This window comes from Cyprinodon tularosa, unplaced genomic scaffold, assembly GCF_016077235.1.
Source record: "Cyprinodon tularosa strain WSP-4 unplaced genomic scaffold, ASM1607723v1 ctg418, whole genome shotgun sequence".
NCBI classification, from domain to species: domain Eukaryota; kingdom Metazoa; phylum Chordata; class Actinopteri; order Cyprinodontiformes; family Cyprinodontidae; genus Cyprinodon; species Cyprinodon tularosa.
This window is the reverse complement of record NW_024039139.1, coordinates 1,175,429-1,202,758: the sequence shown is the minus strand read 5'-3', so window position 1 is coordinate 1,202,758 and position 27,330 is coordinate 1,175,429. Positions and strand designations below refer to the sequence as shown.

General features: G+C 40.2%; 1 protein-coding gene across 1 annotated transcript; it reads left to right on the top strand.

Moving 5' to 3' along the window:
- The first annotated feature begins 238 nt into the window (after window positions 1-238).
- Window positions 239-23,339, top strand: si:dkey-88l16.3 (low-density lipoprotein receptor-related protein 2). The gene is made up of 43 exons (XM_038299007.1): window positions 239-445; window positions 707-925; window positions 1,569-1,712; window positions 1,814-2,062; window positions 2,131-2,349; window positions 2,419-2,664; window positions 4,294-4,452; window positions 4,537-4,785; window positions 4,858-5,070; window positions 5,177-5,425; window positions 5,510-5,713; window positions 6,499-6,747; window positions 6,859-7,071; window positions 7,213-7,461; window positions 7,551-7,739; window positions 8,814-9,065; window positions 9,161-9,376; window positions 9,459-9,704; window positions 10,038-10,211; window positions 10,284-10,550; window positions 10,624-10,839; window positions 10,994-11,161; window positions 11,268-11,387; window positions 12,403-12,570; window positions 12,650-12,865; window positions 12,942-13,171; window positions 13,239-13,368; window positions 14,053-14,246; window positions 14,354-14,540; window positions 15,337-15,546; window positions 15,641-15,824; window positions 15,906-16,107; window positions 17,264-17,428; window positions 17,529-17,759; window positions 17,838-18,065; window positions 18,189-18,323; window positions 18,485-18,686; window positions 18,761-18,886; window positions 19,145-19,252; window positions 21,700-21,936; window positions 22,559-22,871; window positions 23,023-23,116; window positions 23,221-23,339. The coding sequence occupies exons 1-43, from the start codon at window positions 298-300 to the stop codon at window positions 23,269-23,271; spliced, it is 8,469 nt and encodes a 2,822-aa protein (XP_038154935.1). The 5' UTR covers window positions 239-297; the 3' UTR covers window positions 23,272-23,339.
- Window positions 23,340-27,330: the final 3,991 nt, after the last annotated feature.

The following is a 27,330-nucleotide window of genomic DNA, read 5'->3' as shown; positions in this document are numbered from 1 at the left end:
TTTAAATCGAACTACTCGTTGCTGCTCAGAAAAAAAAAATTTTTGAGAACCTATTTAATCAATTTTATCAATTACCTGTTTACTACAACCGTCCAGTTTAACTGAACCATCACTATTAAAACTGTATTTCATTTAGTTTGTCTGCTGTCTGTGGACCAAAAGAGTGGGAACCTTTTCTGGGTGTCGTGTGACCAGAAAGTTATTGGTACAAGCGCATCCGGTAGTAATTACCCACAGCAGCTGTACCGCACCACAAAGAAGATTAGAAGCTTTTACTTGGACTGGCTGAGGGGTGAGATGTTCTGGCTGGAGGAGGGCTGGGTCTTTAGCATGTGGATGAGCGGAGAAAAGGCAAAAGAGCTGCTGCAGATGGCAGAAGACGTTGGTGGGAACATCGCCTTTGATCTGAGAGCTAGCTGCCTCCTGTGGAACTCTAAAAGAGCAGGTGTGTAACAGTGTTTAAATGTCCTCAGTGCTTAAAAAAAAAAAACTTGATGCAGAGTTTTCCCTTGCAGTTTATGCTTTACCTTTAAAGGGAAATTGTAAAAATGTGTCTCTTTACATAGAGTTTTGAACATTTTCTGGATATTGGTTCTGTTCCCAGGGTTTTAGTAATTAAGTGTTTGGATTAATTCAGTAGAACTTGATTTCTGAGATGCAAACAAGAATTGATGAACCATTTAATGTTCATGGTCATCCTGTTTAGGTTTGACGATTCTAAGTTTGTTGAAGGAGAAAAGCCACCAAGCAGGAAGAAGGTGGAACATCTCGGGCTCTGTTGTGGCTGCTTTCGAGCCTTTCCTCTTGTCCATTTCTAACAACATGGTGATTCTGTGGGATCAACGTAATGGACACCGACTTCAGTCTGTTTCTGTGAAAGGTCCCCTACTGAGTGTCATTGTATCACTTGGAAAATTTCAAACAGGTCAGATTGTTCTATTTTTAAGCTTTTTATGTAGCATTTGCTGTTTCAGTTTAATCCTAGTGTCATTTTGTCCACATTTATCAAATAATTGTAAGACTCCACTGCTAAAAAAAAGCATATAATTTTAATATTGATTAGATGTCAGTTTGCTTCTGATTATATTTGGTAAAATCCAGTTAATCCTCATTCAAAATGCCAACTGGTAAAATGATCTGGTGAAGTCCAGCCTGTCGCAGCAAACCCAACCTGAGCATACACATTCTGACAGTGGAAATGAAGAAATCGGCCTTCATTAGGATCACAATTTCAAGCAGAACAAGGCCTCCTGATTGGCCATCTGCCTGTGGCTTGGATAAGCTGGGATGATTCAGAAGTACTAGAACAAAAGAGAGGAAACCACACTGATGGCTGGAATAACTCTCTCTTTAGTGCTGGCCTGGAAGGATATGCAGCTAAAAAAATCAGAGACAGGAGGGATGTATACTGAAATAACTGATGCGTAGCTGTAGAATGTGGAAAATGGTAACTTTTGATGAGCCTTGTGAGAGTGGATATTGGTAAACAAAGTTGGAAGATTTCATTGACCATTGATTCATTCTTGGGAGAAGTTCTGATCATTTTCTTTTTTCTCTCCTGTTCATAGTGCCCAGCACTCCAGTCTGCAATGCCCCGTATTGGTTATGCAGACAGTCAACAGTCTGCCTTCCACCAAACCTTCTCTGTGATGGTAAGAGGGACTGCCCTGATGGAGATGACGAGGAGTTGTGTGTAAGCGCTTGTCCTAAGGGTAGGTACTGACTTTATCATCATAGCCAGCCCAGCTGTAATCTCAGGAAAGCCTGTGTTCACTAGTTCGCCAAACTTGTTTGGGAACACCTTTTATTTCAGAGGAATTCAAGTGTGAAGACAACAGAAACTGTATTCCCAGAAGCTTCTTGTGTGACGGCCGGGCCCACTGCCATGATGGCTCAGATGAGGTTGACTGCCCAACCGTGGTGGCTCCTCTATCGCAGACAAATGTCCTAAAGTGTCGCAGTGGCTCAATGCTGTGTGAAGATGGCACAGAGTGTGTTTTATACAGTCATGTCTGTGATGGAGAAGCAGACTGTACTGATGGCTCTGACGAACTGGGATGTGGTAAGTTGACTTATTTTCACAAAAGTATAAGGCATCTACTGTTAATGGTGATAACTTTGTCGTTTAAGATGCAACACAAGAACCTACAAGTTGGACAAAACCAAGTGGGAAGCTTCCTGTTACCACACCTCCTGCTCTGACTCTGCCAGCCTGCCTCAGCCCGTCTGTCCTCTGTCCTTCGTCCAATGCATATGTTTGCATTTCTCAGTCCCAGTTTTGTGACGGGCGTAAAGACTGTCCTAATGGTTTTGATGAAGAGAACTGCATAAAAAGTTGTCCATCAAAAAGTAGGAACCAAATATTTTACGATGTTAAATTGCCCTCAAACACGTAATACCAACTGAATCTGTTTGTAGGTGATTTTCTCTGCAAAGACCATCGGAGCTGCGTTTCAAAGAGTTCAGTCTGTGACGGCCGCTCTCACTGCCTTGATGGTTCAGATGAAGTGGACTGTCCGAACTTGGTTCAAACTGGTGGTCAAAATGGGGTCAAATGTCTATTTGGGTCTAAACTTTGCAGCAATGGAGTAAGCTGTGTTCTCCTGAGCCATGTTTGTGATGGAGAGCAGGACTGTTTGGATGGATCCGATGAAGAAGGATGTGGTGAGCATTTATCATAAGATTTACATGAACCCATGAGTTGGATCAAATTGAAAGTATACATGTTTGCATTTTTCTCAAACCCACAAGAACTGCTGTCCTCTAAAGTCCCCCCGAAAAACAGCAGTGTACCGCAAGGCCTACAACCCAGAAATCACTCCCAATGAGAAATTATTGAAATGAATCCCCTTAAGATTTACCATCCACCAATGTCAGGATTATGGTTGGCCTTCAGGAAAGGGGATAAACCAAAGGTATTACATTAGGGTTGGGTATTAAGGCCACTGATTTTGGGGTTGAGCCAAAACCTAACTGTAAAAAAAAAAAATGCTAACCTTAAAGAACTTAATACTGGTGTCAGAAAAGTAGGCACCTTTTTCCTGCTCCATCTTTGTCCATGTTTAATTTGACACCATACTTTAAGGTATGTTTGTGGGTAATGGCACTGAATTTTTCATTACCAAAATATGCTGACTTTAACGTACTGGTAACGCTGATTGTTGCCTTCAGTCTGTTGCTTCAACTTGATCAGAAAAAGCAGCATTTCATTAGTGAACACTGCTTGCTGTGATTAATGAAAGGGTAGAGCAGGGGAGCAAAAATGGGCATTGGATGCCAGTTGACTGCAGAGTCAGAATCTAGCTTTGTTTTCAGGGTGCATTAAATGCTCGGCATGGACTGGAGAAGAAACACAAGATGCTGGTGATGAACCCCATGGATTTGATGGGGTTCCTGAAAAGGATGTTAGTTTTCAGAAATGACTCTTGTTCAAAGTTTATTATGAAGTGTATTTTATTTTTGTTAACCAATTGATACCCATTTATAGCCTGACGTAGTCCGACTCAATTCTAGTCAGAATATGAGTCTGATACTGCTCCATAGAGCTGTGATTATGGGGCGTGTTTCGAACGAACCAGGAAAAAAAATGCCTCTGCACTCAATTGGATAGATCTACAACCAATAAGAGCAACGGAGTGCGTGACGTATGTTAAGCGAGGCATAGTTGTTGTCCACAAAAATCAAAGCGTGCAGTTTCGCGTTTCTCTGTTCCTCTTTTAAAATTAATTTGCTTTCTATATCTTCTAGAACAGACCTAATAGCAGAATCTACTCACCCAAACTCTCCAGCGGCAGCCATTATTGTTGTCGCCCTAGCGCGCTTTGGTCACGTGGTTGATAACGTTACTGTTGATCATCTGTCCATCATCGTATAAAGTCCGCCCTGACAATTTGATTGGATCGCCTGACAGTGGGCTTTAATACTCGCGCTACTATGGAGCAGAGCCAGACCGAACTTCCCCGAACTCAAACCTTGTGGGCGGGACTAAGTTCTGACTGGCACCCAGGCTAACCCATTTAGCCAATGGAAGCCTAATTTGCATAATGTTAAATATCAAGGACCCTCTGCTGTTTAAACGTATTGCAATTAAGTCTTATCTGAAAGATGTTGTCCTAAATTTATTTAAGGTCCAGGTAACTGGAAGGTTGTCTAATTTTCAGAGCACAGATATTCTCTTAATGGTTGCTTTATTAGGCAAAGTGATTTTTCTTTCAGACAAACTTTGATGGACTCAAAAGTTGCTGCATTATATGTAACTTTTTAAATTGCCTCTTTTCTTGGGTTCATTCCTAGATACCCCAGGAATTACGGCCAGCCCGCCTTCATGTGCAAGCCCTTCAGTTCTCTGTCCAGGTTCTTCTATATGCATCAAACCCACCCAGATGTGTGATGGGAAGAGAGACTGCCCTGATGGATCTGATGAGAAATGTGTGAAAAGATGTTTCTCAGACAGTGAGTACCTTAAGGATCAGTAAAATGTTTTCAAGCTAATATAAAAATGCAATTAAACTTTAAAAAATGTGTTGCCCTCTAAAGCTGACTTCCGCTGCAAAGACCGTCGAAGCTGCATCCCAAAGAGCCAAGTTTGTGATGGGCGTTCTCAGTGTAACGATGGCTCAGATGAGCTTAACTGTCCAAGCACAGTGCCCACTGCTGCTCCAAACAAGGTCCTGAAATGCCGCTATGGATCCAAACCCTGTCGAGATGATCAGAGATGCATTTTCCTGGAGCATTTTTGTGATGGAGAAAAGGACTGTCAGGATGGATCAGATGAAGAAGGATGTGGTATTTATCTAGGAAGTTTTATCTCTGTTAATGTAAAGAATCGGACCTCAACTTTGTTTATTTGTCCAACAGATGCACAGAGTGGTGCTGTAAAAGATCATATGAAAGGATCCCCTGCACAAGCTAAAAGTGAAACTCTGCCTCCCACCAAGCCTCCATGCACCAGTCCTTCAGTCTTGTGTCCCAATTCGCTGATATGCATCAAACCAACAGAGATTTGTGATGGTAAAAGGGATTGTCCTGATGGGTTTGATGAAAAATGTCTGACAAGGTGTCCCTCTGACTGTAAGTGATTTACTTATTTACTATTATTGTGCTACTGCTAAAGCAGAAGAGTTTTAAAGGGAGCTTCATACAAATCTAAAAACGTAATTGAAATTGTCCTCCAAAGCTGATTTCCTCTGCAAAGACCGTCGGAGTTGCATCCCAAATGGTCAAGTGTGTGATGGTCGCTCTCAGTGCAATGATGGCTCAGATGAGCGTAACTGTCAAAGTGCAGTGGCCACCAAAGCTCCAAGTAAAGTGCTGAAATGTCGCTATGGTTCACAGCCCTGTCAGGATGGCCTGAGGTGTGTCCTCTTGAATCATGTTTGTGATGGGGAAGAGGACTGTCTGGATGGTTCTGATGAAGAAGGATGTGGTATTTATCCAGACACCTTCTCGAATTTAAATATGGGAAATCATGGACTTGATTAAATCTAACTGCATTTTTGCTTTTTAAAAGATGAACAGAGTGGTACTGTCAAAAATGAAACTCCTGCACCCACCAAAGAAGTTACTCTGCCTCCCATCATACCTCCATGCACCAGCCCTTCAGTTCTGTGTCCAGATACTACTTTATGCATCAAACCAACCCAGATGTGTGATGGAAAGAGGGACTGTCCTGATGGGTCTGATGAGAAATGTGTCAAAAGATGCTCATCTGATTGTAAGTTTACGTAAATTTTCCTCCTTTCACCGTTGCCCAAATGAATCGTAAATGTCCCCTGAATGTAGTCAAAGACACTTTGGAATCCATGGTCTTAAAATGCTATATATTAGTCATTCACAAGTGCACACATTTAGACACTGATTGCTAAGTGTCTTAAAGTCACAGCTGCTCTGGGGCACACTGACAGCAGTGATGTTACCATAAAGTGGCACTGCTGGACGCTCTAACCACCATCAGCAGGGTAGAAGAGTAAAGCATTTTCCCCAGGGACACAACGATAGAGATGGATGAAGCAGATCACTCTGGTGGGCGGTATCCAAAATGTAATGTTGAAGTAGGCCAAAACATTAGAGGCCTTAGCCCAGGTGTGGGCAACTCCAGTTCGTGGGGGCCAATATCCTGGAACATTTAGATCTATCCTTAGTCCAACACACCTGAATCAATGGCTGTTACCGCCTTAGTATACAATCAGTTCCTCCAAAGTCCTCTCAATCATCTAATTACTTGATTCAGGAGTTCTGTACCAAACTCTCATCTAAAAGTTGCAGGATCCCAGCCCTCAGGAACTGGAACTATCCAGCCTTTCTTGGCCCCATGGTAAAAAAAAATGGGACGAAACAATGTTGAGGAAACTTGGTCTTAGCCTGAGTAAAATTACACACCATACAATTAAACGTATGATTTATTGTTCACCTAACTATGATGTGCCACCATCTGTTGTAACAATAATAATTCAGTTTGTAAGCCTGTAAGTCAAGTGAATTCTATTCTACCTTTCGAAGCTGACTTCCGCTGCAAAGACCGTCGAAGCTGCATCCCAAAGAGCCAAGTGTGTGATGGGCGTTCTCAGTGTAACGATGGCTCAGATGAGCTTAACTGTCTAAGCACGGTGCCCACTGCTGCTCCAAACAAGGTCCTGAAATGCCGTTATGGATCCAAACCCTGTCAAGATGGTCAGAGGTGCATTTTCCTGGAGCATTTTTGTGATGGAGAGAAGGACTGTCAGGATGGATCAGATGAAGAAGGATGTGGTATTTATCCAGGAATATTGCATTGTTTGGGATCAAAGTTTTTTTTTTTTATATAACATGTTCAATTCCTGAGGAAATAAAAATCTTGATTTCACCTTGTACATTTTCTAGATGATGCAGAGTCTGATATGGAAAATGAGCTCTTAAGTAAATCTCCTGTGCATACTACAGTAATGCCCCGTCCCACCAAGCCTCCATGCACCAGCCCTTCAGTGCTGTGTCCAGGCTCATCTGTATGCATCCCACCAACAAAGATGTGTGATGGAAAGCGGGACTGTCCTGATGGCTATGATGAGAAATGCATTGAGCAATGTCCTTCTAAAAGTAGGATTTAAAAGATGTCATTTAAATAATTGATTTCCAGTATTAACTAATTGTATGCTTAAACATATAAGACAGAACTGTAGGCCTGCTCTGTCAATATAAATGGGCCAAAGGCAGTTATATTTTGACGTTTTTCCATAGGTGATTTCCGTTGCAGAGACCGTCGGCGCTGCATCCCGCAGAGCCAAGTGTGTGATGGACGTTCGCAGTGCAACGATGGCTCGGATGAAGTCAACTGTCAAAACACAGTGATCCCTGAAGCTCCTGCTAAAGTCTTGAAATGCCGCTTTGGGTCCAAAATGTGTAGAGATGGAACATCATGTTTTCTCCTGAGTCATATTTGTGATGGGGAATCAGACTGTCAGGATGGATCAGATGAAGAAGAATGTGGTATTTATCCATAATCCAACTTTTACTTTCATTCACTCATTTTATTTGGCAAAATGTATCCAACTTTAATTACCTTTTTGACTTTACAGAGGTTGTACCTAGTGCTTCCCCAGACAATGGGAGCTTGAATCAGTCTCCCACTGAGACCCCATGCACCAGCCCTTCAGTTCTGTGCCCAGATACTACTTTATGCATCAAACCAACCCAGATGTGTGATGGAATAAGAGACTGTCCTGATGGATTTGATGAGAAATGTTTCAACACATGTCCCTCTGCCTGTAAGTAGTTTGTCTCCTTTTACAACTACTCGGAAAGATATTTCACCATAATAAACAAAGTTACTCAATATTTATGAGTTGATCCTATTTGAAAAATCCTGTTGGGTGGGGGCTGTAGCCAAAATGACAAAATTAATGAAAGAAGGAAAAAAGTGTTCAAACGGCAACACTGGAGTGCCAGGCCCGCCTTTAGGTTTTGAGGAATGTCCTGAAATGGTGGCCATGAATGCGTTCTGTATTGTAAAAGATTTGTTCCGACTTGTGGTCTAACTGTTCACACTTCGAGGGGAAAGAACTTGTTTTGCAGGGGCACACAAGCAGGTGTTAAGGTTTTTGTAATGGTACCATCAGGCTGTCTCTTTAATTGCCATGTCTTCTGCAGAGCAATTATACCCCTTGAACTAATATTTTAAACTTATAATTGTTTAAAGTGCACACTACCCATGTACCAAGCCCTTAGTCCTCGACGCTGGCGGCCTGGGTTCGAATCCGGTCTGTTATTTCCCGCATGTCTCTCCCCCTTTCTCCTACTCCCTTTCCTGTCCACCTACTGTCTATAAAAACAAGCCACTAGTGCTGTAAAAACTAGAAATAAATAATTTGAACTTTTAAAATGAATAATTATTGAATAACTGGATTTGCTTTTTGGGAAGAGTTCAAACTTGGCACCGAAGAACCTAGAGCCGGCCCTACCTAGGAGACGTGCACAAGTCATAAGGATGAAAGCTTGGCATGTGGCATAGGACCTTGTTTGTATAAATGGATGGGGCATTGTTGGTCAATCATGTTCTATGGACAATCACAGACATGTCTAAGACCTCTGTTTTAAATGAGATGTAAAATGGACATTCTTGCCAGCTGTTGCAGCAACCAGAAGAATTATTGCCCAAAAGTATTGATGGAGGCAATTTATCCAAACCTTGGGAACTTGAGGTTTTTTGTTTTTTTGTTTTGTTTTTTTTCTTGTTAGCCTGAATAGCAGGTTAGCTGATGACCAAATACTACTTTGGTTGTAGATGCAGAAACTTTAATTCTGGATATAGTCGAAGAAACTTGAATCTTTTCTCTCCACAGCTGACTTCCGATGCAATGACCGTCGGGGCTGCATTCCTCAAAGCAAAGTCTGTGACGGACGTTCTCAGTGCATTGATGGCTCAGATGAGGCCAACTGTCCAAATGGAGAAATGGCTCCTAAACCTCTAGCAAAAGTCCTAAAATGTCGCTTTGGCTCAAGACCCTGTAAAGATGGGTTGAGATGTGTCCTACTGAATCACATTTGTGATGGAGAGGAAGACTGCCAGGATGGATCAGATGAAGCAGATTGTGGTGAGTATCTATCCATACTCTGGTTTTATGCTCCAAGAAACCAGATTTCATGCAATTTATTAAATTTTTTTTGCACGTCACACCATTCTATACAGGGACCAATTCCCCAATTCCTGTGAAAAATGAGTATATGAATGAATCTCCTGAACCCATCAAACTTAGTCCACCTACCACTACTCCACCATGCACCAGCCCTTCAGTTATGTGTCCAGGCTCATCAATTTGCATTAAGGCATCACAGATCTGTGATGGAAGAAGAAATTGTCCTGATGGTTCTGATGAAAATTGTGTAGAAAGATGTCCCTCCAGCTGTAAGTAGTTTGAATTCCCTTAAATCCTTAAAGCGGGTCTGAATATGAATTTTATTAAAACGGGTTTTTCTTTTTGTTAAAGCGGATTTCCGCTGCAAAGATCGCCGAAGCTGTGTCCCTAAAAGTCAAGTTTGTGATGGCCGCTCTCAGTGCAATGATGGCTCAGACGAAGTTAACTGTTGGGTAGTGGAGCCTCCAACTAAGACAAATACCCTAAAATGTAGCATGGGATCCAGAATGTGTCACGATGGAACTGAATGTGTCCTCTTCAGCCACGTCTGTGATGGGGAAAGAGACTGTACTGATGGATCAGATGAGGAAGGCTGTGGTGAGTCTGAACATATTTAGATGTCAGAAATGGTAGACTTTGTGTAATGTTGACTTTGTGTAAAAATTGTTTTCCAGTTTGATTAAAACGGGCCGACTAAAATTCCAATTAAAATGGTCTCTTGTTTTTAAAGAAGGCTTTTAAAATTGTTTCCTGTCAAGAAAACTTTACAAGACTAAAATACATCAATAATCTAAAACTTTAATGCCTTGATCAATTAATGCATTGATTGATCACAGATGACATGTTGGGAATTGGCACTGTATAAATGAAATTGTTATCAGCCAGCCGAAAGCTTTTGATTAAAGATGGTCTTTTTGTATACATTTTTAGATGCTGCAGAAAGTTCTAATGAATCGTCATCCCCCAACATACCCTTCTGCAGTTTTCCTTCAGTTTTGTGTCCTGATTCCAATGTATGCATTAACCCGTCTCAGTTATGCGATGGTATTCGAGACTGCCCTGATGGATCTGATGAGAACTGTGTGAAACAGTGTGCGGACAAGAGTGAGTTAACAATGATTTTTAATTTTGAAGCACTTTTTAAAGCAACTAATGCGGGAAAACTTCCTTTTGTAGCGGACTTTCTCTGCAAGGATCGCAGAAGCTGTGTCGCTAGGAGTTTGGTTTGTGATGGACGCTCTCACTGCTATGATGGCTCAGATGAGGCAGACTGTGCTACTGTAACTGCAGTGCCATCGAAGCCAAATATCCTAAAATGTCGCATGGGCTCAAGGGCATGTAATGATGGCAGTGAGTGTGTTTTATTCAGCCATATCTGTGATGGAGAGATGGACTGTATGGATGGATCTGATGAAGAAGGATGCAAAGAAACCTGCGAAGAAGGTTTGTCAGTTTTGTCAGAACAAACTTTGAATCCGATTCTACTTAATTACTTATGACTGTGCACAACTGTTAGGAGAGTTTCAGTGTGCCCATGGGAAGATGTGCATCCCGGAGACTGAGGTCTGCGATGGGAAGCCACAGTGTCGAGATCACTCAGACGAAGTGGACTGCTGGCACCAGACCAAGGGCTGCGAACACCTTTGTGCTGATGGCACACGATGCATCCCAAAGAAGTTTCTCTGTGATGGAGAGCCAGACTGCCCAGATGGAACAGATGAACTGAACTGCGGTAACTTTGTAGAGTTAAAATTCTACAAGATTAATGTTTTATAGGAATGTTTAATAACGGAAAATGACCTTTACAAGTCTGCCTTGGTTTCACCTGGTCTCTAACTTGGAAACTATACCAATTTGTTTTCGGTTTTTTTTACTTGTTACCACAGACCCTGATCCAACAGATTCCCCCTATATTGCATCACCTTGCATCACTCCTTCAGTGCTGTGCCCGGGCTCATCTCTGTGCATCTCTCCCTACCAACTGTGCGATGGGCAAAGGGATTGCCCTGATGGATTTGATGAGCAGGGGTGCATAGTTCAATGTGAAAATCCAGGCAAGTCCATTTTATAAAATACCTGCTGGTTCTGCAAAAAAACTTTGGTAATATAGGTCCATTTTTACAATTCACTGGTTCACTGACTTTTTCTTTTCTGAATTAGACGACTTCCTGTGCAGGGACCAGAGAAAGTGCATCCCAAAGACTCAAGTGTGCGATGGCCGTGCCCACTGTCCAGATGGTTCAGATGAGAAGCAGTGTCTATCAGAAATTACTCCCTCCTGTAAGAAAAACAAATAGTGAGCTGAAATATGCAGCACATTTTAAAGTTATTGTAAAAATAATAGACTTGATCGCTGTTAAAATGGAATCTAACCCCCTAAGATTTTTTTTTCTTTGTATAGAAAATGTTAAAAGCAACATTGTAAAACTAAAGCAGCTACTGGCACACCTATCACTGATTTGTGTAAATGCCCTCTGATATAGGGTAAAATGTCTAACATTTAGCCTGATGGGGAAGAATAAGACAAAGGACTTGTCCTCTTTATGCAGTGTCTCTGTAGACCCACATCCTCTTATTTGCCCTTTCAGTTCACTTTACGGTCTTTAAAAAAAAAATATATGGTCGAAGGACTGAGATGTCCATGGGATGTTTTTTTTTTAGCATGTTGTATGAAGCCAGAATTTTTGTGTAGCAGGTCACTAAAATAATTTTTAGCGCTTTGAAAATTTCCAAGGTTCCTCTTTGAATGAAAAGCAAGTAAAAGAAAAATGGATGCCTTACCACTGGGCATAAGTTGTTTTTTCAAAGATTTATCCTTTTTTATTTATTTTATTTATTTTTTGCCAGGGCCAGCTTAAGTGTTTGTTGCTAAAAAGATCAGCATGACTTTTTTTTTTCCCCCTAAACTAGGTAAAAACAAATTAAAGCTTGATCTAATTAGACAAAGCAAAATGCTTTCCCAAAAGCCACAGTAAGCGTTTAACAAACTGCAAAATAATTTTCAGTGGGGGACAGAAAATTATTTTTTTTTTTGTGGTTTTATTTCTGAATAACTTGAATACATGAGTCCACACATTAAGATATTTCCTATAAGTATTGGTGGTGCCAACAAATCTTGTTTAAGCAATCGTTTAAAAAATTACCATTGACATCGACTATCTAAACTGGTCTTGTCACAAAATGATTCACTTATGTTTTGCACACCTTAATGAAAGTAAATCTTAACAAGACCCCTGCCCCAAATTACAAATTTGCAAATGACACTTCTAATATACATGTACTTTACCCTTTATAGCCTCTCATAAAGCACCAAACGCAAGACCAGAGCCTCTAAAGTGCCGTACAGGTTTCAAGCTGTGTAAAAATGGCCTGCAGTGCATCATGTACAGCCATGTTTGTGATGGTGAGCAGGACTGCCTGGATGGGTCTGATGAGGAGGAATGTGAAAAGCGATGCAAGCCAGGTTTGTTTTTAGTTTGTAGGCATTTCCAACACTTAAAGTAGATGATTTTATTCCATGTTTAATTTTTTTTTTATTCCAGGGCAGTTCCAGTGTTCCCATGGCAGTAAATGTATCCAACAAGAACAGGTATGTGACGGACAGAATGACTGTCAGGACCGTTCAGATGAAATCGACTGTTCAAAACCGAGTGAGAGCTGCGAACACCTCTGTGACAATAAGACCCGCTGCGTTCCAACTACCTTCCTTTGTGATGGAGAAAAAGACTGTGCTGATGGTTCAGATGAAGACAAATGTGGTGGGTGACGTTTAGCTATGATCTTTACTTGCTTCCTGCACAAAATTTAAACTCATTGGTTTACACCTTGTTGTAGGTTTGTCAGTCTGTGCATCTGGCCAGCATCGCTGTGAGAGCGGGCAGTGTATTTCTGAGGCTTTTAAATGTGATGGTTATCCTGACTGCCGTGACCATTCAGATGAGGTGGGCTGTGTTAAAGCCCCTCGTTGCCCTGCGCAGCTTCGGTGCCCACATAGCCATGAATGCCTGCAGAAAGAGTGGCTATGCGATGGAGAAGACGACTGTAAAGATGGCTCGGATGAGAAGGTGAGGAGAATGCAATGGCTCTTTAGTGCAGAGAGAATATTTGGTAATTTTATTAATCTCTTTCTAGAACTGCAACAACCCTCCAATGAAATGCAGGAAGTACCAGTTTCAGTGTGAAGATGGCGATCTGTGTATTCCTCAGTCCTGGAGGTGTGATGGGAAGGAAGACTGCAACAATGGAATGGATGAAGATAAATGTGAGCATCAATGTTCTTAAAAAACAGATTCCACCTCATTGTTTAATCAAGTGATATTAAATGGAACTCCCTTGTGTTTGAAAGGAGATTGTATAATTGTAAAATCCCCTTAGCACCAATATCTTCAATTCCCCATGTCACTGGAGTACTTTTTTGTCTTTTGTTTTCCATCAATTCAGTTCCTTTAAGTTTTCAGATGTCTCTATACATAATAAGCAAAGTTTGCATTTTTTATGCAATTTCAGACTGTCAAAGAGCACTGCACAGAAAAAAAAACAATTGAATAACTAGAAATACAATTGCACACAATGAAATAAACATTCATCACAGCGGGTGAATTTAACGACTTTTCAAAAGGTTTGTCCTAAAAAGTTGATCGTAATACAGCTGAGTTTTGGACTTTAGAGGTTTATCAATACTCAATTCTTTATTTTGGTACCAAGACCGCCTATATAAAACAAGCATTTCTTGCAAAATGAGCCAAAGTCACTTGTGCTATAAACTCATTGTGTTGAACTAAAACACAGCAGAACACATGTTTAAAAGGCTTTTCGTCCTAAGGATAACGTGGCTTTTTTTTTTTTTTTTTGCATGTTGCCACACTAAACCTGCAACCTGTATTGTCTTTCTCGAGTATTTCTGCAATTCCTTCGGTGTAATCAAATTCTGAATTTTCTTTCAAAGGTACCCAAAGGAAATGCCCTTATCACCTTTACCAGTGTGGCAGCAAAGAGTGTCTTGACACCAGGCTTGTATGTAATGGCATCACCAACTGTGCTGATGGCTCAGATGAGGGCAGAGGATGTGCTCAAAAAAACTGCTCTAGTCCTTCAGCTCCTAGCTGTGATCACAGCTGTGTCAGCACCCCTAATGGAGCGGTCAGTAAATGACTTGTCTGGAATTCCAGTCCACTTTTTTGTTTTTTTTAAATGATCAAAGCAGTAGCTCTAATGAACATTCTTGGTTATCTTTTGTCCTACATCAGAGATGTTACTGCGGTGCAGGTTTTAGGCTGCAGTCCAGCTCCAGGTCCTGTGTGGATGTAGATGAGTGCACTTCAACACCAGCTACTTCTTGTAAACACATCTGCCAGAATACCTGGGGATCCTACAACTGTGTATGCCACCCTGGCTTCTACCTTGAGCCAGATAAGAAAAGCTGCAAGACGAAAGGTACTGGAGTCGGATCATATATTTCAATCTGCCTATTGAGAAAGAATAGTTCCTTCTGTAATGGACACATAATGTCAGCGTGACTGGTTGCAGGAAAGTGCAGCTTTAGAATTTAAATTGAACCAAAGAGTTGCACTTTATAATACAATAGTTAGTGGTTTTTTGGTGGCAGGGGGTTTAAATGGATAAATTGTCCTTGCACAATATAATTGTTCAAATATCAATTGTATCCCTTTGGTGAAAATAAGCTACATTAGATGCTGCTCTTAAAATGTTTTAAGTTGAAAATTGTAATCTTTGAGGAGTTTATAACATGTTTATTAATCAACAGGGAAATTAATAAAGTATTGTTGAAATTAATGGGGCTGTACAGTGGGTAGCACTGCTGCCTTGCAGCAAGAAGGTTCTGGGTTCGATTCGTGGCCTGGGGTCTTTTTGCATGGAGTTTGCATGTTCTCCCTGTTTGTGGGTTCACTCTGGGTACTCTGGCTTCCTCCCACAGTCCAAAAACATGACTGTTAAGTTAACTGGCTTCTCTAAATCCTCCTTAGGTGCGAGTATGTGCATGAAAGGGTTTTTTTTTTTTTTTTTTTTTTTTTTTTTTTTTTTTTTTTTTTTTTTTTTTTGTCGACCTGTGACGGACTGGATGTTGAAATTAAATTTTTAAACATTTATATCAGTTTCTTTGTACATACTCTACCATTGGCCTAATTTGATATTTTCTGTAGTCCTGCAATAGCATAAAACTTTTTTTTTTTTTTCCCTTGTAAGCTAGTAAACTTCTCAATTTCTGTAGATGAGCCTCTGCTTTTGGCATCAGTGCAGTCTGAGATGTTGATCCTTGGAGTCCAGAGCGGTGAGCTGCAGCTTCTCTCCTCTGCCGTTCGGCCAGTCTTCACTCTGGATTACCACTGGGCACAGCAGAAAGTCTACTGGCTGAGCCCCGATCATCAGAGCATCCGCTGGGCTGACATGAAAACTAAAAACAAAGGGACTTTGACCAAAGGTAGGTTCCATAGAAGCCTTTTTTTTATCCCTTTTTAGCTGAAAATGTAAATTTGATTAACTTTTTTTTAATATATATATCCCGAATTCTAAAGGAGTGACGTCTGACTCGATTGCAGTGGACTGGGTTGGTAAGAATCTGTACTGGATAGACGGACTGGTTGGGCAGATTTTGGCAATGAATCTCAGCAGCTCCACAGTGAAATCACAGGACTATACTGTAGTTCTTGGTGAAAACCTGGAGCAGCCAAGCTCACTAGTCCTGATACCAGACAGGGGGTAAGATGTTTTTCAGATCTGCCAGTTTGGTAAAGATTTTGCTGAAAGCAAATGTTTCTGAACGGTTTAATTTCCGTTTAGGTTGATGCTGTGGTCTGAGATTGGCAGCATCCCTCAGATCGAGAGTTCTGGGATGGATGGTTCACAAAGGAAAGTGCTGGTGAGCCAGGACTTGAGCTGGCCAGTCAGTCTGGCCTATGACTTCCTGGACAGCAGGGTTTACTGGGCTGATGAGAAGCTGCGCTGCATAGGTTCAGCCTCGCTGGAGGGAGAAGACATAAAGGTAGGTGGTGACATTTTTCTTTTGTTTGGCAAATCATTCAGTAATCAACAAAAAATTTGAGGCCTTCAAAGAGGATCTGTTACGGAGGATTACTAATTAGCTGAGCCCTAAAATAGTTTGAGCTTCATTAGGGCTCTAATATAGAAAATAAATTATAGTCATGTATTCTATTAATATGCTCTGCCTCTCTTATTTTTTTTTTTTTTTCCTCAAATCATTAACAAGCGAAGGTTAACATGAGAGGCCTTCAAAGAAACTATTGTTTTGAGACTGAGATGCATATTAGTGTTGCATTATGTAATTTTAAATTTCCAGAGGTTAGGAATGCTAAAAAGAGAACGGAGAGCAAGAGGTGAACTTTTGAGCAGGCAATTAAATCGCAATGAAAACCTTAAATGGCTGTTCATCAGCTACACAAAATCTAAGGCCACAGTTTGTTTTTTTTTGTTGTTTTTTTTTAAAAGGAAAAAAAAAAACATTCAATATTGTCAGTCAAGTATTTGCACTGGCAGGACCTCCAGATGGTAAAAGCTCAGACCTTGGTAGGACTGGGCTGCATGAGCAAACTTTATATTGAACCGTTGCTGCTGGGTTGCTGTCATAATGCCTGGTGTTTTCCTTCAGTGAAACAAAAGTTCCTGTTTTGCTGTGGCAATGAAAGGCAGCATTTTACCCTAATCTAATCCCCATTTAGTGAATTGGATAGATGGAAAGTGACATTTAAAAGGATGGAAAATGGTAACAGACGGTGGCCCACCTGAAAACAAATTCCATGCTTTGAGCTTTGTTCCCACTAGCCTCCTGAAAACGCTTTCCTTAAGCATGCCTGAATGACAGTAATTGATAGCTTCAGACATTTTTTTATTTTTAGATTGACACTTTATCTGTTATTTAGATGACATTGGGGATTTGTGACTTTTGTTTTTAAACCTTTGATGCAGCTTTTGAACAATATCTCAGTTGCATTTTTTTTATTACCTTAAATGCTTTTGCCTTCAGCTCCCATTTAGCACTGCAAAGCCATATATGTAATGTTGTTGGGATCCAATGGTGCAAAATGCCAATTCTTGCAATTTCATAATTAATCTTAAGATTTGAATCCACATAATTTGTTCTAGAAATGCTGTTTATTCCATTGGTGGTCCTTTTCTACTAGATCCTGCAGTTAACTGAGACTCCGAGCCCTTTTTCTGTGGTGGTTTTCAATGACCGTGTGTTCTGGTCTGATACCAAGAGAAGAACAGTTCGTTCAGCTGACAAGAAGACTGGCAAGGATCAAAGGGTTCTTCTTAAGAGACCTGGGCAGCCATTTGGACTGAAAGTATTTTTCTTTTTTTTTTTCTTGGCTACATTTGTAAGATGATCATAAGGTTAATGTTTGCAATGTTACTTTTTACAAAACTGATGCTTCTTCTTTTTAGCTTATGCATGCCCTCTCCCAGCCAGCTGTTTCAAGCCCCTGTGATCGGCTCCGCTGCTCCAGTCTCTGCCTTTTGACTCCCTCAGTAGGAAAATCCAGCAGTAGAACAGCTGTAAATGCTGCAGTTTGTCGCTGTCCGAAGGGGCTGCTGCTTTCTCAGGACGGAATCACTTGCACTCTACCAAAAGAGTCATCTTTTGTCCTGCTTCTGTCCCGTAACAAAATGTTTCAGGTAAATCAAGTCAGACAAAATGTGCTCTTGAATTTTATTTATCAACCTTTAGTAAAAAATACTCCTTTACGCATCTAGATATATCTGCGCTCTATGAGACGTGATGGAATCGCTCTTAAAAAAATGCCGAATGGAAGAGATTTTAATCTCCCAGGACCAGCCGAGGCCCTGAATCTGGACGTTTCCATCCCAGATCTGTCAGTGTTTGTTTCTTATTTAAGACATGGATCTGTGGACGTGCTAAAATTCAGCAATTCAAAGTCAAAACCAGAGCTGTTACTTGCTGGGCAAATCCTAAAGTTACAGGTATGTTTTAACTTTCTTTTTTTAGGAAATGTCTTTTGTATTTAAGCCTTGACAATCAAACTGCAGTTTGTGATTTAATTATTGGAGCAGCTTAGTGGTCAAACTTTTATTTTTACATTCAAGGATGATTCAATAACTGCTTTGGCAGTTGACTGGGTGACTTCCAACCTTTACTGGAGCAGCCTGGAGAGACCAGATATACACGTGACTTCACGTCTTGATGACCACACCACCTCTCTCCAGCAAGGACCTCTAATTGTAAAGTTAAATTTTTTTGATAGTTCAACAATAAAATCTGCAGTTATCTTTGCACTGCTGAGTCTTGGCTTTTTAAATGTTTCATGCAATACCTTCAATAATAAAAATGCACAACTTTAATTGGCTCACTTGTCATGCTGATATTGGAATTTTGCTTTTAGGGAGTTTCCTCCATCACCGTCCATCCTTCCTCAGGCAGGCTCTGCTATTCTGCTATAGTAATAATGGGGTCAAAGAGCCAGACTGAGATCCATTGTGCATGGATGGACGGCCGTTACAAAGTAGTGCTGTGGAGGAAGTCGAGCATCCCCATCTCAATGACCTTTGCCAATGATGGAACCAGAATCTATTGGGGGGACACAGGTAGGCAGTTGGAACTTTTTTAGTAATTTACCTGCCTTTGTTTCTATATTGGGTAAGACTCTTATTTTTCTCAGGTGAAGGAGTAATAGGATCTATTGGAGTGGATGGATCGAACTACAAGGAATACAAAACGGGGCCCCAGCTGCTCGTGTCTTTTACACGTATTGAGACCCTTTTCGTTTGGGTCACTCAGAACAAAGGTAAGAAACATGGCTTTTCTTTCATACAGTGCTAGATGCTGTACTTAAATGTTAGAGTAGCTAAATCTTTGACACCATCTGTTAATGGTTAATCTGGTAAAATCATGTATACACCTGTAATGTTTCAACTCAAGCAGCAGATGGCATCAGAGTAAACATAGAAATTCTTATTAGTTAAAACAATTTGTTCAAGTATGCTGTTCAACTTTTTTCTGGTTATGCAGTTAGTGATTTCTCATAATTGTCTTACCTGTTCAGATGTCAGTAAATTGTGGTTCAGTGATGGACTTCAGCCTAAACAGTTGTGGTTTGAGTCAAAGACCAGGATAACGGAAATCCGATCTTACAATAATGAAACCCAGGCTGGTGAGTATTATTGCATTTGTATAACTTTGTTCTTTTTTTCATCAGCGCTTGTAAATCTAGTCACAAATTTATTTTTGCTCCTCTAAAGTTTAATTACTGAACAGTTCAGCACAAGGAAACTGGAATGTCTAATCGGTTATAAAATGACTAATTGAATGAGATGCTTTAACACTTTAGTATAAAACGATTAAACAAACAGAAAATTGCCACCTTATTGTTTTTCCCTACATCAGAATCTGATGTATCTGCTGATCACTTTGAATATCATAAAATTAATTTTAACAAGTTTTAAACTGCATTGACTTTTGCCTGCAGCTTTCTAGACCTTATCAGAGCATTAGAGCTTGACTCTAGAGGCAAAATTAATACACTGGAGATCAAAGAGCCTTAGCTGCAGCAAAATTCTAATTTAATTTTGCACATGTAGCTATCCCACACCAAAATTAAAATATATTTTCCATCCATATGTAGGAATTTTAATCACTAACATCAAAAGTCAAATTAGGAATTTGACTATTTAAGATGTGGACTGAGGATATTAAACAGATCACCCTTCTGTTTATTTACTACAAGTGGAGCCTTGGTTTATGTATATAATATAAACTTAATTATTGCATCATAAAAGGATCATCACTAGCTGTATAAACCAATAAATGATCAAGTAGGTTTAGGTTAATATCAGGCTCTCGCTATGTCGACCTGCAATAAGTGGCTGTTGCCAAATTTGTTTTATAAATTCTGTTTGTGCAGCTAAGACCATGTTCTGCAGAAACGCTTGCATCGATCTCTTGGGGAGACGGGGGCGAACAGGAAATGGCTTCATTTTGTGCTATATCAAACAAGATGGTAGCCTAAAACTTTAAGATGGCTAATTACTAAGGAGAGCTCTTGTTCATGTCCTAAAATACAAGTCACCAATTAGCTTAATTTAAAACTAAAGTTACTAGATCTCTTGACGGGTTATTTACATCTAAGAAGGGTAAGGATAAAACACCCTTGTTGTTGAACAGCAGAAACTGGGCCTTCCATAAGTTTATTGCAGTTAGATGACAATGAGTACTGAAAAAGCTAAAGGCCCCTGAAGGAGCCTTCAGTTAAGCCCTGATGCCAAAAGAGCTTCCACTATAACTGAACGGTGACTGGAACCATGGATTGAGGGTGGCAGCTTTGACATGAAATGGGAGCGTCATACTTTTTTTTTTGCCTTAATATCAACGTTTTCATTTTCAGTGTTAGACTTTGGAAATTTGCACACCAAAAAGCTTGACTTTTGTTTTTTTTTTTTTTTTTTTTTACAAAGCCAAATTAGTCATTCAATTAAAAATGACAATTTAATCACAAAGTGCACAATGGAACAATAAAACATATCAGATCTACTTATGACAAACATCCAAAATGGCCAGAGGGCTGCTGTTTATCTCGGCAGGCAGTGCTAAGCCAAAGTTCCCTAGAAGAATGCATTAGTGAAATGGCTTGGGGCTTTAGACGAGCCTTGGAACTAATAAAGAAACGGATGAAGCCTGATTATCTGAAGGGGTGTTCACTGGAAAGCAAAGGGCAAATTTGTTTATTTGTACCAAATGACTGGAAGAGGATCGTATGTTTGACCAATTTTAAGTTTAGGTTGTTTTATATGCCTATTAAGCTCTGCATGCCAATAAAACAAAGGCTCATACTGCCTTTGTGCATATTTAATATAGAATTGATTGTCTGCTAAAACTTCAGGAGATGGGGGGGGATGGATGTGCTGTAGTAAAAGCTTGGGCTTATTACAACAGCTTCTCCACATACTGTGCTGCCCTATGAATCTGTTTGCTTTTGCTCTTGTCAAATTGTCATTTTGTCATAGAAGTGACAGCATAATTTTCCTAGCTTTGTAATGCCAACAAGCAATGCTGCTGCATATTTTTAGCATTGATCTATGTAGAACAAGCAGCAGGACCAGTCTGTTAGTCACAACATGGGAATTTATACCAGCTGCATGCTCAGGTTTTCACAGAATTTCTGAATAGCACTGAACATTGGGTGTGTTACTGGACACTGCGACTGGGGTGAAAAGGCTTATGTGGCTTCAGTTTATACTGAATAGATGAAGTGATGTGATACCTCTAGGGGCTTGAACTGGGAGAACTGTCTTTTTGCACTAGTTAGTGAAAGGTGGTGAAAACATAACAAACCAAATGCTCAAACAGTACTGACTCTTGTCTATAATGCAGGCTTGTAAGCTGTATGTTTATGTTTAAGCTTTATTTATCAAAAGTTGTAGTTTTCTGATAACCGCTCAAAGGCCTGCAAATCTAAAAGTTGGAAAGGCCAGGCTGTGGAAGCATGAAAGCTGACACCCATGCTTCAACAAATATTTGTACACAATTGACAAAGACTTGTGTGATACACCTTTAACTGCAGCCTCACTGTAAATAAAACCCTACAATGTCCATTTCCTCCAGGAAACAACCTTTGCTCAAATGGGAACGGTGGATGTGTCCACCTCTGCCTGCCCTATCCAGGAGGACGGACTTGTAAGTGTGCACGGGGCTTCTATGTTGTCAACGACACTTCCTGCGTCCCTCTTCCTTCCTGCCCCAATGGAAAGGAATCCTGCCTTGATGGCAGCAAATGCATTAAGAGCAACAAGTTCTGTGATGGGAGCATTGATTGTCCAGACCAGTCTGATGAACGGAACTGTGAGTTTTTGACCAAAATGACCTAAAACTTCATGTTTGTAAGGGAAGAAAGTCCTTTTAACCAATAAACTTGGGTAAAATGAAACTTTTAAGATGACTATTTGACATTAAGGGCCATCAAGAGAAGATCGTGCTGATAAAATGACCCTATGCAAAGTAGCCCTTTGTACAAAAATCACTAAATTGATCTTAATGCTGAATAGCTTAAAGCAGTTTGAGACATGCACTAAAGACTTAAACATCAGCACTATCCAGAGATTTTAAAAACCAGTCAGACAAGCCTATGCTTTATTGGTCACATTGGCAAATGGCCTAAGACAAAACCAAATTCTGGCAGAATTAGGATAGATGTTTTCACTCTAGTTTGAGCAAGCTCTCTGTCCTCTACAACTTTACATCGGTGAAGAATGCAGTGGTGAACAGAAGCATTTTTATTTTTAAATGGGAATATCAAACTCTTGACTGTGAAAATTACAGTGCAGATTTAAGGGAAGATGCAGTTAAATAAACCTCCCAAGTCAGTTTGGACTATAAATGCATGGCTAACCACTACTTTGTACAATTTGCTTTTAGATTCATATTTTCATTAACCAGTTTACTTGATTCACACATGTACCTTTAGGTCCAGGTTCTGACTTGGCCTCATCAGGGACCAAAGGTGGTGGTGGCCAATCTCTGCAGTCTTCCTCTCACCAACCCGACACGCAGAAGAACTCTGTTCTGCCTAATAAAGACTTGGCATCGTGTGATCTCCAGCGCTGCAATGGCCATGGCAGCTGCATCACAAAGGGGGAAGCCACTCGCTGCCATTGTCTGCCGGGTTATAAGGGAGAATTCTGTCAGGATACAAAAAGAGAGAGCCACCCGGCAGTCATTCTGGTGTCCTTCTGTCTGGTCTCTGCGGTAGTATTTGGTGCATTTGTCTTCACCAAAAGGTAATGTATGGATGGCATCTGTTCAGCATTTGCAATCAGTCACAGTAACGCCACTTTATAGTGTCATTTTTTTATCGTACAATTTTATTCAAAGCCCCATGTTAAATTATTTTGTTACATTTCAAAGATTCTGACTTTGTTTGTTTTACAGGAGAGGATGGGAGTACTTCAGAAGCAGATCTTCAGATAAAGAGAAGCTAATGGCCAACATGGCTCTTTCTGGCGAACAAGAATCTGACTCAGAGGTAAAACTAATGCATGGCATATCCTGACTGATTCTGCTGCATTCCTAAAGGTTTTCCTTTAAGCAATTTCTGAAATTAGCCTTGTTTCTTTTTATCTTTTGCAGGAGTTGGAGTCCTCTGTTGATGTGACAAACCCCCTACAAACATTTAAGTGAAACTGCAATTGAAACAACTATTGATTTGTTATGAAATATTTATTCAATAAATGTCTTATCAAAGCAAAGTGTTTGATTTTATAGCAGTGTCTTTCAAAGTGGAGGGCACAGCGGGAATGGGAAAGTTGTATGGAAAATAAAAGTATGAACAAGTAGAATCTAGTTTTAGAGTTACATTTTCTGATCATTATGAAATATAAATAAAATGACAAACCCAGGAGATTTGTTTCCTCAATCTAATAGAGGACCACCATACTTTGGCTGACAGAGTACTGAAACTCCTTTTCCAACCACCTGCTTTGAGTCTGGCTTTTTTCCACTTCTAAAACATGTGGAACTTGTTCACATAACACTATGCACTACGGGCCTTCAGCCCAGCCCTTCTATATATAAGAGCTTTGTTTGTTTTTTTAGTGTTTTTTCAGGGGGAAAGTGTTTAACATCTTATTCTCCAAAAATTGTTATCACTGAATCGAGATAAATATTCTAATAAGTATAAATGACAGCTTTTGCTGCATTGTATATTTTATTGCAATACTGGTCGCCTGACAGAAGCCAATATTTCAGGGCCATAATATTTGAGGATGTCTGATTAAGTAGAGAAATCTGCCCTCATGCAGTTCTTTTAAATCAGGGTTGTTCAAGTCCAGTACTCGAGAGCTACATCCTGCAACTGTTAGGGACATATTTTCTCTAACACACATACATCTAAAGGCTGAATAATTTGATTCCGGTGTTAAAAATGGGTTGAATCAAAAAGTTGCCGGATAGTTTCTGTTAAGGACCAGACTTGAACACCCCTTCTTTAAATGGACTGATGTTTGACCAGGGCCAAGTGTTTAAATGGCCTCATAACTTTTTACTGAAAAAAATTCTTTTTTTTTTTTAAAGCTACAGTGTGTAATAATTACAGGGATATGCAGTCAGAAATTTAATATATTATACATAACTGTTATTTATCATCTACGAGCTCAGCCTCTTAACCTTAATATTTGCGTTGCCTTAGGGTCTCGCAGCCATGGAGGCAGACATCTTTGTGCTACGGCAGCGCAGAGCCAACAAACTAGCGATTGCGAGATCGCCCATTACGCTCGAAAGTAACTACGGCAAGTTGAGAGAGATGAACTGAGACGGTACTGAACAATAGATGGCAGTATTATGCCTAAGAATATTATCTGTAAAATTATCTATGTAAACAAACCATCACTTGAGAAGGTAGGTGATGCGGACGTCGTGGAAGACATTTTGTCCCGTAACGCTCGCCGTACTGGTGGGGGGGAGATGTTCATGTTGCTGCGGTCTGCAGTCTGGACATTAGATGTCGCTAAAAATTACACACTGTAGCTTTAAAGGTGTCCTGTCTGGCAATGTGGCAATAAGAATAATTGTCTTGATGCCAAAAATAGCCCAACAGATTTTACTTTCACAAGTGTAGCTGTATGGCAATTGCCAAATTGCTCCACTTGTTTCATGCATATAAATTGCTTTATTATAATTGTGCAGGGAGTTTTACAGTTTATATGGACACTGCAATGTAAATAGAGCAGAAAAATGGAAGAAAAGAAAAAAATAAAGAGAAATGAAAGAGATGGGAGTCAATGACAAAACATTTTCAGTCTGCTTCATCACCTGTAACGAGATGAAAAAAAGAACAGCACAACCAAAAGACATGGTACGAGAAATACAATAAATCAACACCCTGAAACTATCGCTAAAGTAATATTAAGTCTGACGTGTACTCTGTGTTACCTGAAGAAATGAATGTGGGGTTTCTTTATGGAAGTGAATCTCTGAGTACCTGGAGCCACCGAGTCCAGTGCCGGGAGACCGAAAGCCCCAGGCGCCCAAAGGGACCCCAAGAGCGACAGCACCAAGGAGGGGCCAGCCCCGGAAATCAGACCCCCACCAAGGGAGGAGGAGAGACAGCCCCGAAGAAGCCACCCAGCCACCGCCATGCCGGAGCCGCGGGGACGAGTCCGAGGGCTCCGCCAGCAGCCGGCCACCCTGAAGTAGGGCCGGGCAACTTAATATTCTGCGACTAAACTATTCAGTTGATTAACAATCTCCAGCTGTTGCTTGGATAACCTTATGAAGCTCATTTCCTCTAATTACTTTTCAGTACTTGTTTACTGATGTAAAAGGTTCAAACTGATGCAAAGTTTGTCTTAGACATTTAATCTGATCTCTAAAAGTTGTTTGTCACCTCTCTGAAAATTTGGCTGAAAGCTCTTGTTTCTGTGCTGCCCTCATAAGCACCAGTTTTAAGAAGCCTGTTACAAATATTTCATAAGTGACATTTTAGTTCCCTTTTTCGGTATAAAATAATACAGATATTTCCCATTAGTGGAGTTCAGTCACACAAAGATTAGATTTAAATAAAAGATGTGAGGTTTTCACAAATTACTTATTTGTTCATTTTGTTTTTGATTGTGGTTTTCCAACTATAACCGTTTCAAAACACTTGTGTATTGTGTTGACCATGTTTAATGCAGTGTAAATACTGTACACTATGCAGTGTTTGCACTTTACACGTGATTGTAGCGTTTATTGGACCTATGTAGTGGTGCCTGAAGGTAACCTGACTCAGCTGAGGGGATAAGGTAGCCAAAACGCTTTAATAACACCAGGCAGTTTTTCTGCATTACTGTGGTTATCTCATATTCTTGAAGCTAATATTATTAAAGCAGGTATTTGTAGTTTGGGTATTCATGTTTTTTGTTGACACATGGAGGGGCTCAAGGTTCCATGGTCCGTTTGACTAAGCAGGGTTAAACTCTTATTCTAATCCGCAGCTCCAAATGAATCTAGCCTAAGGTTGGGAACTTTTTTTCAGATATCAGAAATACATATTTGATCAAAATAGTACATATAAAAATGGCTTGTTACTGTAATAATATGGGATTGTTTCTTGAATGCAGCAGGTGAAGATGAAGCATAAAAACATAATAGATGGAACCTCATCTTCTCATGGGGTTTTTCAGTTTGATGTATTTTATGTTACTATTGTGACTAAACTAACTTCTGTTTCATTCTTTGTGAAACAGAAAACTCAGTTTCCCATATTTCAGGTTTAGAAAACTTAGAGTTTTCAGTAAACCTGCTTTGTGAAACAGACCCCTAGTGGTCGACTGCTTTCCTCTGATTGGGGATCAAGACAAAAAAATGACGTAATCAAACTGGGGACTCCTCACTAGACCTTAAACAATTTGCAGTGTCCATCTATGATTCCACCACAGATTCTGGCAGTGGCTGATTCTGAATTAAGGAAATTGCAGCACCTACGTCCTTTTCCTTCACATTTTGCACAGCCAATTTGCTGTGCAAAAATGCTACTGCAGGTAGAAAAAGGATCTTTGGACAGAGATCAGCCTTGAGCAGGATTCAGAACCGGGACTACAGCCTTCGAAAGAACTACAAAAAATGTGTACAAATATATGAAGATCTATATCATAAAACTCAAAACATGATGTACACATGTGAGCAACTGTATTTTTGTTCAACTTCATGAAGGCGGCTGTGTCTATACGTCCAGTAATGCAACAGATAGTGGGTAACCATATTACTTCTATGCTAAATGAACCACATATCGGAAGCTTCCTTTATATCCAGCACTTATCTCTGTTTTGGCCTTAGTATCCTTTCCAAGTTGCCAGGCTGAAATTAAGCCAATTAAATTTGCTAAATATATTTTCTCTGAAAAGAGAACTTTAGACAGCTTCACAAAATCCCAGACCCGCTCGTCAAAACTCTTGTAGGGATTTGAATGATCTGATTAGATCCTCATTCCTGCTTTAGGTTTATTGGTCTCTATGAGGCTATTTCCTAAACGTAAACTTTCCAGTGTTTCAGCATATTGAACATATGTAAATACATTGATGAACATGGAAATAAGAGCTAAAATTGAGAAAAGACCTGGTAAACAAATGTTTTGTGTTAGAGACTTTCAGTCTGGCACCTTAAAAAGAAAAGGATGCTTATTCCATGAACGAGGAACACCTTGCAGGAAGCGGCTCTTATCAAGATCACATTTGATTGAGGAGTCTGTAGGCAAAAACCACC

Excerpts from the sequence above, each read along its gene's own strand:
- si:dkey-88l16.3 (XM_038299007.1), top strand. The coding sequence starts at position 298 with ATGTTCTGGCTGGAGGAGGGCTGGGTCTTTAGCATGTGGATGAGCGGA. Across the intron at positions 10,212-10,283 it reads GAAACAGTGTGCGGACAAGA|CGGACTTTCTCTGCAAGGAT; the intron begins GTGAGTTAACAA and ends TTCCTTTTGTAG. Across the intron at positions 12,866-12,941 it reads TTCAGATGAAGACAAATGTG|GTTTGTCAGTCTGTGCATCT; the intron begins GTGGGTGACGTT and ends ACCTTGTTGTAG.